This window comes from Geotrypetes seraphini, chromosome 6, assembly GCF_902459505.1.
Source record: "Geotrypetes seraphini chromosome 6, aGeoSer1.1, whole genome shotgun sequence".
Taxonomy (NCBI): domain Eukaryota; kingdom Metazoa; phylum Chordata; class Amphibia; order Gymnophiona; family Dermophiidae; genus Geotrypetes; species Geotrypetes seraphini.
Genome location: NC_047089.1, coordinates 62041493 through 62054890, shown reverse-complemented (window position 1 = coordinate 62054890; position 13398 = coordinate 62041493). Strand labels below are relative to the sequence as shown.

Genomic DNA, 13398 nt, shown 5'->3' with positions numbered 1-13398 from the left:
ATATGCATTGAAAGCAGTGCATGCACTTAGATCTCATGCATATTCATTGGGGAAATCCTGAAAACCCGACTGGATTGCGGCCCTCAAGGAGGGACTTTGAGAACCCTGCCCTAGACCTACCCAAGCTGTACCTCAATCCCCGCCTCCATAATAATAGTACTGATTGTACTGCCATTTCTTCCATTCATTCTTCATATACACACAATATTATTTTATAATCTTTATTTCCCTCCTTCCAACCCCCCTCCAGTATGGCTATTTTTATGTTCTTATCTTTTTAAATTAACCTTTATAAAGTTTATTTCCATGCATTATTTTACTGAAAAAGGCTGAAGTGTTACTTTGTGTTTTGGGGTATTTTTTCAGTCTGTACTGGCAGTGGGAAGGAAATTACTGTCATTAGTTAATTCCTAAGGGGCTCATAATTTTAAAAAAGTCTAAAAAGTGGCCTAAATGGCTACTTGGACGATCAAAAAGCCTGATCGTCCAAGTACCCATAATCAAAACTGGTTTTAGACGTATCTAAAACCAGCTTAGGCCTTTCCCCTGCCTCTAAACGCACAGAGAGAAAAGAGGCGTTTTTAGAGGAGGGGAAAGGGCGGGAGGTGGGCCGACCTAGACCTAGGCGTACAACAAGTATAACCAAAACATTTGACAGGTTGCCTAGTCGGCACTTATACGTTTTGACTTAGACCAAGTCAAAACAAGTATAAGTGCCAAAAAAGGGGCAGCTGAGCTGATCGCTGCAGCTCAGTGGCCCCAGCAACCTGCCTTTCGCTGCAGGAGAGGTGGCTCATCGCGGGTCAGCGGGGGGGGGGAATCCAGCTTTTAGGCAAAGGATTGGCTCCTCCTTCGCCTAAAAGCTCTTGTTTTGGACGTTTGGGGCTTAGGCTTTTTTTTAGGTTGATTATATGGTGTAAGTTTAGACGTAGTGTTGGTCTGGGCATTTAAACTTCTGAACGTAGAGGCAGGCCATTATCAAAAAAACCTCATTTTAGATGGGGTTTTTTTATAATGGACATTTCCCTACTTCTACTTTCAACGTTTAAGGCCTTAGGCCAAAAAGGGACTTAGACTTTTTTTTTTATTATGCCCCTCCACATTGGGTGGCCACGTCGTGAATAACCTCCACATCTTGAGACATGTGTCTCACTTTTTCATTCAGAAAGCCTACCCATTACATAAAAATACTCATTAAAGCAGTTTAGCACTATTCTGAGGATTTAAGATCAAGAGGGGAGGCTTTCACTCTTTTCCATTTAATAGCTCTTTGAGACTCCGGTCTCTCATATGCCATTGTAAACCTTGCTGATTTGGAACGTTTTGCTCAGATCATCTGGTAAACAGAAGCTCCTTCCAACTAGAGAGTGATGTGAAGACAAATATTCATCTCCATCCCCTCACCATCCCCACAGAAGTGCATTTTTCTTCGCTGTGCCTTCACCATCCCTGTACACTCACCGACCCCGCAATCTTAATTTTCTTCCCCGCATCTTCCCGCTCAGAGCAGAAAGATGATTTTATACAATTTTATGAGCCTAAGCCATTTCAGATTTTAAGCCAGACCCTCACCAAATACAGAACAAGGAGTCACAAATTAGAAATAAAAATAAATAGGCAAAAATTGAACTGGGAACCCCAAAAAGTTAGTCAGCAAGTAACACTGGAGAAAAGCAGACATGCTTTTCCTTTTCTGTTAAACATAATGCAAAGACATCTGCTATACACTTTTTCCAAAGCTAACATACTGTATTTCAATCAATAAATTCAAAATAAAATACTTTTTTCTTTTAGCCTTTGTTGTCTAGAGATTTATTTTTCCATCAAGTTGGTTCCAGTTTCTCTTTATTCTGCTTTCCTATCTTCTGCATTCCTTCGTCTCTCTCCTTCACCCCTATGTGCAACTTGTCTCCCTCTCTCTCATTCCCTCCATTGTTTCAAAGGGAGTGGGAAAAGAGAGAGAGAGAGAAAATGGGGGATCTGGAGCAAATCTCTCCTACCTCCTCTACTGCCGAGTCCAACATTTCTCCTCTCATCCCTAGGCTCCTGTACAACATCTTTTGCTCCTTCCCACCAGCCCCATGCCCAACATTCTCCTTCTTTCAACCCTCTCAAACATCATGCTACATCTCTTCCTCCCTTCCCTCCACCAACATGTCCAATATTCCACCATCTTTCATACTTTTTCATCTGTCCCACCTTTCCCTCCTCACCTCCACATCTAATTTCTCCCTCCCTCCTCTCCACCACAATCATGTCCAACAATTCTTCCTCTTTCTTTCTTTCCCTCCTGCTCCACATACCTATGTCCAACCATTCTCCCTTTCTCTTCCATCGTCTACTGGCAGCATCTCTCTTTCCCTCCTTTCCCACCCATGCATCTCTTTCCCTGCCTTCTCAACCCCTCAGCCTATGTAGCATCTGTCCTTCCATGTCTTCCCAACCCATGCAGCACCTGTCCTTCCCTGCTTTCCCAACCCCTTCCCAGTCCGTGCAGCACCTGTCCTTTCCTCCCTTCCCAAACCCAGCCCCCTAGCAGGATCCTGTGATACAACCTCTCTCTCCAGCTCCCGATTCCCTCACCTACCTCCTCCTCAGCTGCTGTAATTTTAAATCTCTGGGCAGCTGGCAGTGGCTACGAGGTAAGCCTGCTGTCATCTGCCTGCCTCAGAAGTCATTCTGCAGCAATTTCCTGTTCCCGTGAAGACAGGACGCTGCAGAATGAGACATCCAGGGCAGGCTGATGTCAGCAGGCTCACCTCATAGCCACTGCTGGCTGCCCGAAGATTTAAAATTACAGCGACTGGGGATGAGTTAGGTGGGGGAGTCGAGAGAGCCATAACTCTTCTTACCTCCAACCACCAATTTTTTTGGAAGCCATAGCCCCTGTGGCCACTCCTGTTTTGACACCTGTGCTCTAAAGTATAGATTTCTGAAAAGTGGTAGCAATACAGAAGTCAAAAGGAGAAGTAGCAAAAGTTATGAGTGACTCCACCAATGCTTCACACCCAACAGGTTTTAGGAAATACCACCCGACAGAATATTCACTAATAGGCTTGACCACAAACATACTCTATCATTTAGATTATCATAATTCTGTTATTCTCTTCTCTTTAGATTTGTCAGCAGCATTTGACTCCATCGATCATGGGTTACTTTTGAAAGGCTTTCATCTATAAGTGTCTGTAATCAAATATTAGAAAGGTTCAGATATTTTCTGTCCAACCGCTCATCTAAGGTTATCTTTAATGACACCATCTCCAAGTCATACGCTCTTAAATATGGAATTCCCCAAGGATCTATCTTGTCTCCACTACTGTTTAATATCTTTCTGTCACCCCTCTTAAGCCTCTGGCAGTCCATCGGCTTTACCACCTTTGCCTATGCCAATGATTTCCAGCTTTTGCACCCCTTAAACCTGGAAAACAAAGAAATACTTGAAATCAATAATAAGCTTGAGAGGGTCAGATAATGGCTAAATTCCAATATGTTAGCCTTAAACATACAAAAAAACAAAAGCCCTATTCCTCCCATGGAGGAAAGGAATAAATCTAAGGGCTCCTTTTACAAAGGTGTGCTAGCGTTTTTAACGCACGCACTGGATTAGCACGCGCTAGCCGAAAATCTACTGCCTGCTCAAAAGGAGGCGGTAGCGGCTAGAGTGTGCTATTCCACGCATTAAGGCCCATGCACGCCTTTGTAAAAGGAGCCCTAAGCATTCCTTTTATCCTTAAAAACATTCACCGTGAAATAGTAACTTCATTAAAAATTCTTGGAGTCATCATCAATGATAAAACTTTCCTACCACGAGTACATAAGTAGTATAGTTAAATCTTGTTTTTATAGGCTACGAATGATCCACTCAATTTCTAAATTTCTGGAGCCAAAATCATTAAATATACTAATTCACTCATTAATCATTGCAAAACTCGACTGGCAACCAGTGTAATTTCCGGTAAAATGGCATTATATGATCATGCTTCTTCAGGCCAAAGATCAATCTTACAGCCACATTCTGGACCTTCCGCTGTCGCTGCATATTTCTTTGAGAAATTCCTAGATAAACAATGTTGCAGTAATCAAGCTGACTGAGCACAAGAGATTGCACCAAAATTCTAAATGATTCTATGTCAAAATAGGCCCTAATAGATCACAATTTACAAAGGGTGAAAACTTTTTCTAACCAGGGAATCCAACTGAGTCTTCATAGTTAAACCCTGATCCAATATTACACCCAGAATCTTTATAGTTGTTTGAACAGGGTAACTGTGATTGTTTAATATCAAAGGTGTATCAGTATCACATGTGGAGAGGCCACAAAAAAACCTATTTTTTTCTGAATTCAGTTTCAGTTTAATTCAGTCATCCACTGTTCCATTAGTCCTAATGCTTTTGTTGCCATGGGAATTATTTCTGAGAGTGATTTAGCAAATGTGATGATGATTGTAAATCATCCACATAGCTAAACAATTTTATCCCCAAGTGTGATAATTGGGTACCCAGAGAGGACATATAAATATTAAAGAGTAGTGGGGACAAAGGCGAACCCTGAGGAACACCGGACCGATTACACCAAATTTCTGTAAGATCTTCTTTAAAACAGACCTGATATGTCTCGTAAGAAAGCCCCAAAACCATTCCAACACCTCACCTCCAATGCCAATTGCATCCAAACATTCCAATAACTTCTCATGGTCCACCAGATCGAAAGCCAAATATTCTCTAAATATTTCTTGAGCAAGAATATTCTTGTGTAATTGTGCTAAAATAAAATATATTTTAAAAAAGAGCATGTGTTAAAAGCTTTTGCAGTTGCAAATCATATATAATAATAATAATAACAGTTTATATACCGCAATACCGTTAAGTTCTATGCGGTTTACAGAAGATTACTGGAGTACAAGTTGAGTTGACTTATATCTGACTAGGGGCTCCTTTTACTAAGTTGCACTAGCGGTTTTAGCGTGCGTGCTAGACGCTAACATCTCCATTGAGATGGCGTTAGTTTTTGGCGCGTAGCGTGCAGGGCAATGTAGTGCATGCTAAAAACGCTAGTGCACCTTAGTAAAAGGAACCCAAGGTCTTCATCCAATGACATAACACATGCTGTAAGGGTTAATACCCTGTATCCTCTGAGTTGATTTATTACTGGTAAGTAATTTTGGTTTTTATTTTAAAAAAGCTACTCAGTGTGTTTGGCCTTTATTTTCCAAAATTATCCTTTTAACAGTTGATGGAATTTTTAGTAATAACAGATCTTGTTGAAAATACAGAAGAGGAATTATCTCTAGAGGAGGAGGAGACTGCAACACAGGATGAATTGGCAAAATCGGATGATCAAAATATTATAGATGGATCCACACTCCTTACTACGAAACTCATAGTAGAAACAACTGAACGTCAAACTGAGAAAGATGGTCCTTATAAAAAAAGTGGCAATTATTCAGTGTCTCAATCTGAAGCAAAAATCAGTTCTCAGAAGAGCTCAAATAATGAGGAACATATTTATTTGCTGGATGCAACAGAAGAAGGCAATGTGGGACGTTTCCTTAATGTAAGTATGAATGTTATTCTGGGTTCATAGACAACCCCGTAAAAGACAAAGGCGCGCGCCGACAACTGAGTGCAAGACGGAAGCGCGCGCCGAAGAAAATTACAGTTTTTAGGGGCTCCGACGGGGGTTTTTGTTGGGGAGCCCCCCAGTTTACTTAATAGAGATCGCGCCGGCGTTGTGGGGGGTTTTGGGGGTTGTAACCCTCCACATTTTACTGTAAACTTAACTTTTTCCCTAAAAACAGGGAAAAAGTGAAGTTCAGTAAAATGTGGGGGGTTACAACCCCCCAAACCCCCCACAACGCGGCGCAATCTCTATTAAGTAAAGTTGGGGGTTCCCTCCCACACACACCCCCGTCAGAGCCCTAAAAACAGTAATTTTCTGCGGCACATGCCACCGCACTGCGCTCAATTGTCTGCGCGCGCCTTTGTCCCGGCGCGCTTTTGACCTGACACCGTTATTCTGTGCTTATATAGTGAAGTTACTTACCTATAGCAGCTGTTCTTCAAGGACTGCAGGCCAAGTATTTTCACAGCTAGGTAATGTTATCTAAGGGAGCCTGGCATGGAGCTAGCTAATGATAATTGTGTAGAAGCTTCTAGTAATAATTCTAATGTAAAAAGCATATGAGTTTTGAAGCAATGGGTTATTCTTCTTTACTCACAAGTCTGTAGAAGGCATCATCTATCTTTTACTCTCAGCTTTGCCTCCTACATCTCTGGACTGTGCCCCAGCTCCTTGGGGTTTTTTTCTAATCTGCTCTGATTTAGATTTTTTATTTTTAGATTTTTATCTGAACTGTAAGGCCTGCACTGCTCCAGAGTCTTCAGTCCGCCTGAGAGAAAACGTAAGCTCAGTGGTCAGAAGTCTGTATCCAGGAGAGCAACCTTTTTACAGGGAATCTGCCCAACCACCCTGCTCTAACACTTTGGTGGCTCAGGGACTGTTCCCCTGGGAGCCCAGCTTGTTCCTGGTTTTTCTACCCAAAGGGATTCAAAGATGTGTTTCTGCTCATGTAGAACTTTCAGTCCATTCAATTCAAGGCCCTCCTTAACATATAACGCTACACCTCCACCAATTCGATCCACCATATCTCTGCAATATAATTTGTATCCCAGTATGACAGCATCCTATTGTTTATCTTTCTTCTACCAGATTGATCTCTCCATCCCCCATCTCTCTTGCAGACCACAGCTAGGCCCTCTCCCCGCTGCCTCTGACTGGCTGTCTGTAGCCCCTCCCAAGCAAGCACTCAGGGTGGTCAGCAAGCAGCTTGATCTCTCCATCCCCCATCTCTCTTGCAGTACACAATTAACTTCCCCCCCCCCCTGCTGCCTCTGACTGGCTGTCTGTAGCCCCTCCCAAGCAAGCACTCAGGTGACCTCACTAACTTTGCTATTTAATTTGAACCCTCAGAGCGCGAACAAGGAGCACGTGCTCCTTAGTTTGCTCCATGTGCTTCCTTTGGGCGCCTCCATATTTTTGCTTCCTATTATTGTATAGCTCTATTTCCTTTCTCTGTTTCTCTCCTTATGACTCCTATTCACTTTCTGCTTTTAATACTCACTCTCTCAGTCTTATTCCCTTTCCCTCAATATCCTTTTTTTCCTATTCCCTTACCAGCCATCTTGTCATCTACCTTATTCCCTGCACTCAAGCTCAAGCATTCTCTCTCTTCCATTCATCCCTCTCCTTTTTCTTTGAGCCCCTCCCGTCTTCGTCATTATTCCACTTTGCTATGACGCACTCTCTTACTCCTTCTGCTCTCTGCTGGGGATGTGAATCCAAACCCTGGCCCTCCATGCCAGTTGCTTCCCCATGTGTGTAACCGCCCTAACCTTATACCTATTCCTCTCCTTCAATCCTCCTCTCTCCCTTTCTCATGTGCCCTATGGAATGCTCATTCTGCCTCCAACAAACTGCCCTACATTCATGACCTCTTTATTTCCCAGTCTCTCCACCTGCTTGCTGTAACTGAAACATGGATTTTCCCTGAGGACTCTACTGCAGCTGCTGCCCTGTCCCGTGGTGGCTATCACTTCTCTCATACACCTCGCCCTACTGGTCAAGGCAGAGGTGTTGGGCTGCTTCTCTCTCCTTTTTGCAGATTCCAACCTCTTCACCCTTTATCCCACAGCCTTTTCTCATTTGAAGTCCACTCCGTCCACCTATTCACTTCTTTACCTCTGCGGATAGCAGTCATTTATCACACCCTAACAAGTTCCCTTCCTCCTTTCTCACTGAATTTGACTCCTGGCTTTTGGGCTTTCTTGAGTCATCTTCTCCTTCTCTCATTCTTGGAGACTTTAACTTTCACCCTGATGATCCCACTGACAAGTATGCTGCTAAATTTCTTGCCTTAACATCCTCATTTGACCTCAAGCTTTGCTCCACACCCCCTAACCAGGATGGCCACTGCCTTGACCTTGTCTTTTCCTCCAACTGCTCTCTCTCTAACTTCTCTACCTCACTGCTCCTCATTTCTGATCACCATCTGATATCCTTCACCATTACTCACCCTCCCCCTACGCCACATCCAGTCACCTCCAAGAGGTTTTGATCTCTCGATCCTTCCACGCTTTCATCCACTGCTTCACCTCTCTTTGCCTCCAGTCTGTCCACGAGGCTGTCTCGTCGTACAATTCTATTCTCTTCTCTGCTCTAGACACCCTTTCTCCCCTTGTTTCTCGCTCTGTCAGGCGTACCAAACCTCAACCTTGGCTCACTCCCAGTGTCCGTTACTTACATTCCTGCACCCGCTGTGCTAAGCACCTCTGGCTCAAATCTCGCACATGTGCCAATTTTCTTCACTTTAAATTTAAGATGACCTCCTTTAATTCTGCACTTACACAGGTCAAACAAAACCTACTACATCCAACTAACTAACTCCCTTTCTTCCAACCCTTGTCGTCTCTTTGCCACGCTTAACTCCCTCCTCAAAGTGCCCCCACTTCCGACCCCTCCTTCTCTCTCTGTCCCCAGATTATGGCTGATTATGGCTTATCCATGTTGAAGCGTTGGTCTTCGACCTGGCAGCTGGGCTTCAACGCCAAGAAATGTAAGGTCATGCACCTCGGCAGTAGAAATCCGTGCAGAACTTACACCTTAAATGGTGAGACCTTAGCTAGGACTGTGACAGAACGAGATTTGGGAGTGACTATCATTGCAGATATGAAAGTTGCCAGTCAAGTAGAGAAGGCTTCATCTAAGGCAAGACAAATGTTAGGTTGCATCCGCAGAAGTTTCGTCAGCCGGAAGCCTGAGGTCATCATGCCGTTGTACAGAACCATGGTGAGACCACATCTGGAATACTGTGTGCAATTCTGGAGGCCACATTATCGTAAAGATGTGTTAAGAGTAGAGTCAGTTCAGCGGATGGCCACCAGGATGGTCTCGGGCTCAAGGATCTCTCATACGAAGAGAGGCTGAACAAATTGCAGCTCTACTCTCTCGAGGAACGTAGGGAGAGGGGAGACATGATTGAGACGTTCAAGTATATCACCGGGCGTATTGAAGTGGAAGAAGATATTGTCTTTCTCCAGGGACCCTCAGCCACAAGAGGGCATCCGCTTAAACTCAGGGGAGGGAAATTTCATGGCGACACCAGAAAGTATTACTTCACTGAAAGAGTGGTTGAACATTGGAACAAGCTTCCAATACAGGTGTTAGAGGCCAAAAGCATTCCAGATTTTAAGGGTAAATGGGATGTCCATGTGGGATCCCTGAGAGGGTAAAGTTACGGATGGGTCAGTTAGAGCAGGGGCTCTAGAGCAGACTTAGGGGGTGGGTCTGTGGAGTGGGCAGACTTGATGGGCTATGGCCCTTATCTGCCATCATTTTCTATATTTCTATCCCCTACCTACCATCCGCTCTCCTGAATTTCAACCTCGCACCTCCCCTTCATTCTTCACCCAAATAGCTCAGGAAGCTTCTCCTGTCTGGCCTCTCCCACTTGTTCCCCTGTCAACTACTGCTGACTTTTCTGCTTGCTCTGTAATCACAGAGGAAAAAATTGCACAACTTCTGTCCACATCCAAGCCTACTATATGCCCCTCAAATCCTATTTCCACCCCTCTACTCGACCCCATCTCACATACTGTTATCCCTCCTATATGCCATATTCTCAATCTCTTTCTACTGCAACTGTCCCTGCTGCCTTCAAACATTCAGTGGTTAAGCCGCTTCTCAAAAACCCTTGCTGGACCCCTCCAACTATCACCCTGTCTTCCGTTCCTATCCAAGATACTCAAGCATGCTATTCTCCGTCACTGCCTGGATTTCCGTTCAACTCGACAATCTGGTTTCACCCCCAACACTCCTCAGAGACTGCCCTCACTAAGGTCTGCAGTGACTTGTTCATGGTCAGATCTAAGGGCCTTTATTCTATCCTTATCCTTCTTGACCTGTCTGTTACCTTTGATACTGTAAATCACAACTTACTTGCTGTCCTCGTTTGGATTCTGTGATTCTGTCCTCTCCTGGTTTGCTTCCTACCTTTCCCAATGCACCTTTAGTGGTATGTATTGGTGGGTCCTCTTCTGCTGCTACCCCACTAGCAGTTGGTGTACCCCAGGGTTTTTTCTTAGGACCTCTTCTCCTCTCTCTATACCTCTTCCTTCTGTGCCCTGATCTCCTCCTATGGCTTTCAGTATCTTTATGCTGATGACTCCCAGCTCTGCCTCCCTACACCTGAAATTTCACCTAAAGTTTGAATAAGTTAAAAATGTAAATGAATGTGATGTAGAGAATGACACGGGGAAAAAATTTGTCCCCGTCCCCGTGACCACCGTCCCTGTCACCACCCCGTCCCCGCAACTACTATCCCCGCAGCATCCATACAAGCCTCAGTACTGCAATATTTAGCTTATTCCTTCCTTATAAATCAAAGTTCTGACTGCTGAACTAGAGAAAGAGATGGGCAGAAGACGCTGAAGGGAAATGGGGACGACAGAGTGGGGAGAAGACACTGGAAGGGAAGAAGACAGATGCCAGACTATGGGGAGAGTGTAAGGAAGAAGATGGGTGCCAGACCAATTGGGGGGTGGTGGTGAAGGGAGAGGCACAGTAACAGAGCAAATGGAAGACGCAGAGAGAAGACAGACAGTAGATGGAAGGAATTGAATGAGAAGATGAGGAAAGCAGAAACCAGACAACAAATATGCTGTTTATTAGCATATGAATTTTATTACTGTGTCAGGAAGGGTCAATTTAGGAAATGGCCTCATCTGGCTATGTCAGTTTTAAATTGTCCTCGTACCAATTTTGTTTGTTTACTTGGGTAAATTAACTGTTTTCAAGTTGCCGTCTCTCAATCTGACTAAAAGTGTGCAAGGAGTTCCTTAGCATGCATACTTTTAGCCACATTGAGGGGAGGAAGTATTTGGGTAGATATTTTCAAATCTCTCTTCATCTTCCAGAGAAATTTAACCCACAGAATAAACAGTGCAGTGTTTGTGGGTATAAGCTGCCCACCCATGATGATTGTCAGAGCAAAAGTCCTTGAAAAGTTTCTCTTTAAAAATAGGAACAGAGTTGTACCACAGATTTTGCATCAAGATAACCAATTGAAAAATTGCTCATCCTTCCCAAATGTTTTAGTCAGAGTGTTCAGGAAATAACTGATGAATGTTGTTAGTGTTCAGTGAGTGATATTTTAATCACTGTTTTTGTTCACACAGCATAGCTGTTGCCCAAATCTTTTTGTACAGAATGTTTTTGTGGACACGCACAATAGAAGCTTTCCTTGGGTGGCATTCTTCACCATCAGGTTGGAATTGTTTATTTTATTTTCATTGTTCACAGTATATGCTAATGAAATTTCAGGACAAACATTAGGATTTAAATTTTTTGTCTGCAGATGATGTTCAAATCCTTTACACTTTGGATATGTGTTCTACAATAGAAATTCAAGAGATGAACATAAACTAAAATTAAATCCTGGAAAAATCAAAGATGGTTGTATTCAATCAAATATACAAAAATAGAGCCAGACACTCGTATTCACTAATAATGCATAATATAAATAATAGAGTGTCAGCACTTAATGTAGGGACTCCACGGCAAGCCAATATTAAAGATTTTAAACAAAACGATCTAAGAATTCATAGCATAAACCTCCCTGAAGCTCAAACAGGCTTAGATAAGGGAGGATTTTCAAAATTAAGCCTTTTTGCAGCCTAGGTTTTGAAGATTGAGAGGTTTTTTCCCCCCACCGTGGGTTTTTCTCTTTGCTTACTTCTTCCCGGAGCGGATCACTGATAATTTTTTGAAAATCCTTCCTTCTCTAAGCCTGTTGGGGCTTCAGGGAGGTTTATTCTCTGAATTCTGAGATCCTTTTGGTTAAAACCTTGAATATAGGCTTGCTATGGAGTCCCTACATTAAGTGCTGACACTCTATTATTTATATTATGCATTATTAGTGTATTCAATCAAAGACAGGATATTAATCCACCATTGGGTATTCAATTAAATGGCTGCACGACTCAGGGAGTTGGAGGATTGAGTCGGATTTCAAATAGACTGAGAGGATTGCGAGGTGAATGTCTCCCTGCCATATAGTCCCTCAGAGACACAGAAATACCCGAGGTATGATGGTTGCTATGACACTGCCGAACAAAAACACGAAGAAGCATGCATTTACAGGAAATCTCTATTCAACCAATGAACTACACCGGAAATGAAAAAAAAAGGTTGTTTTTACGTCATCACGTCTACGGAGGAAGAAGAGGAAACTTGAAGGAAAAAAAAAAAGGCATTTATACCAACGGAACTATACGGAATGAAAATATATTTAATATTAGATATAAAATATAGAATGAAATAAACTGTATTTACAAAGAAAATAATAATAACTTCATAGTAAGAATATGTTTTATGATTCAGATACAAGCTGAATCCATTCTCTATAAGATACAGTTCTTTAACGGATATAGAGAAAAAGGTTTATGGATAGGAATCATTAAAGTTTTCAATTGACCTATTAAAATAGAAATAAGAATGAGTAAGAGAATGGGTTATGATAGATTTTAATTTTTTTTTTTTCACAATTTTTACCTTTTAATTTTAGATGAATGTATCTCATAGAATAGAAATTATAATGAATGAGATGAATGATTGAAGTTATAAAAGATAAAATGTTTGCTTAAAGTATTCTAATAATCTTATCCTTTTTATAAATTCAAAATATCTTATATTTATTTAATTTAGCTGAACATAACAAAATTTGGATAAATAAATAAAAGTATTCATATAAATAAGAAAACAAAGATATATAAATTGTTGAATTTTAATAGTAGTATTTATATTATTACTATGGAGCTTGTGATATTAAAATATTTTATAGCTTGTAAGGAGTGATGTTAAACCTGATCTAATTTTGCGTTTCCAAGTATTCGTATATGTATGGGGTGGGGAGGGAGGAAATAGGGGGATATTAAATTTCAAGGGTCTGTGTACAATAGGTAATTCTTTATTTTATCTTATTTGTGGGAAAAAAAAGATTTAAAAAAATATTGAAGATTGGGATGTTACATTACAAATTATATTAATGCATAATGGATCTTAAGATAATATCTTTAAACGTTAATGGTCTCAATCACCCGATTAAAAGAAAAAAAGCATTATTATTTTTAAAAAGACAGAACGCTGATATATGCTGCATACAAGAGACCCATCTTTCAAATAACGAATCTATAAAGCTAAAAGGTGATTGGGTCAAACAATGTTACTTTTCTTCAGCAATAGGAAAAAAAGCTGGTGTTGCTATATTAATAAATAAAAAATGTTCTGCTTCATTTAAATTTAAGGCAGCTGATCCTCTTGGAAGATGGATATATGTGGAAATG

At 41.8% G+C, this 13398-nt stretch overlaps 1 protein-coding gene across 1 annotated transcript in view; it reads left to right on the top strand.

The window, feature by feature from the left end:
- SETDB2 (SET domain bifurcated histone lysine methyltransferase 2) overlaps positions 1-13398 on the top strand; it is a 273867-nt gene that overhangs the window by 93717 nt on the left and 166752 nt on the right. Inside the window, exons 12-13 of the mRNA XM_033949980.1 lie at positions 5247-5554; positions 11233-11321. Coding sequence (XP_033805871.1) covers positions 5247-5554; positions 11233-11321 — 397 coding nt within the window. The remainder of the gene's footprint in view (positions 1-5246; positions 5555-11232; positions 11322-13398) is intronic.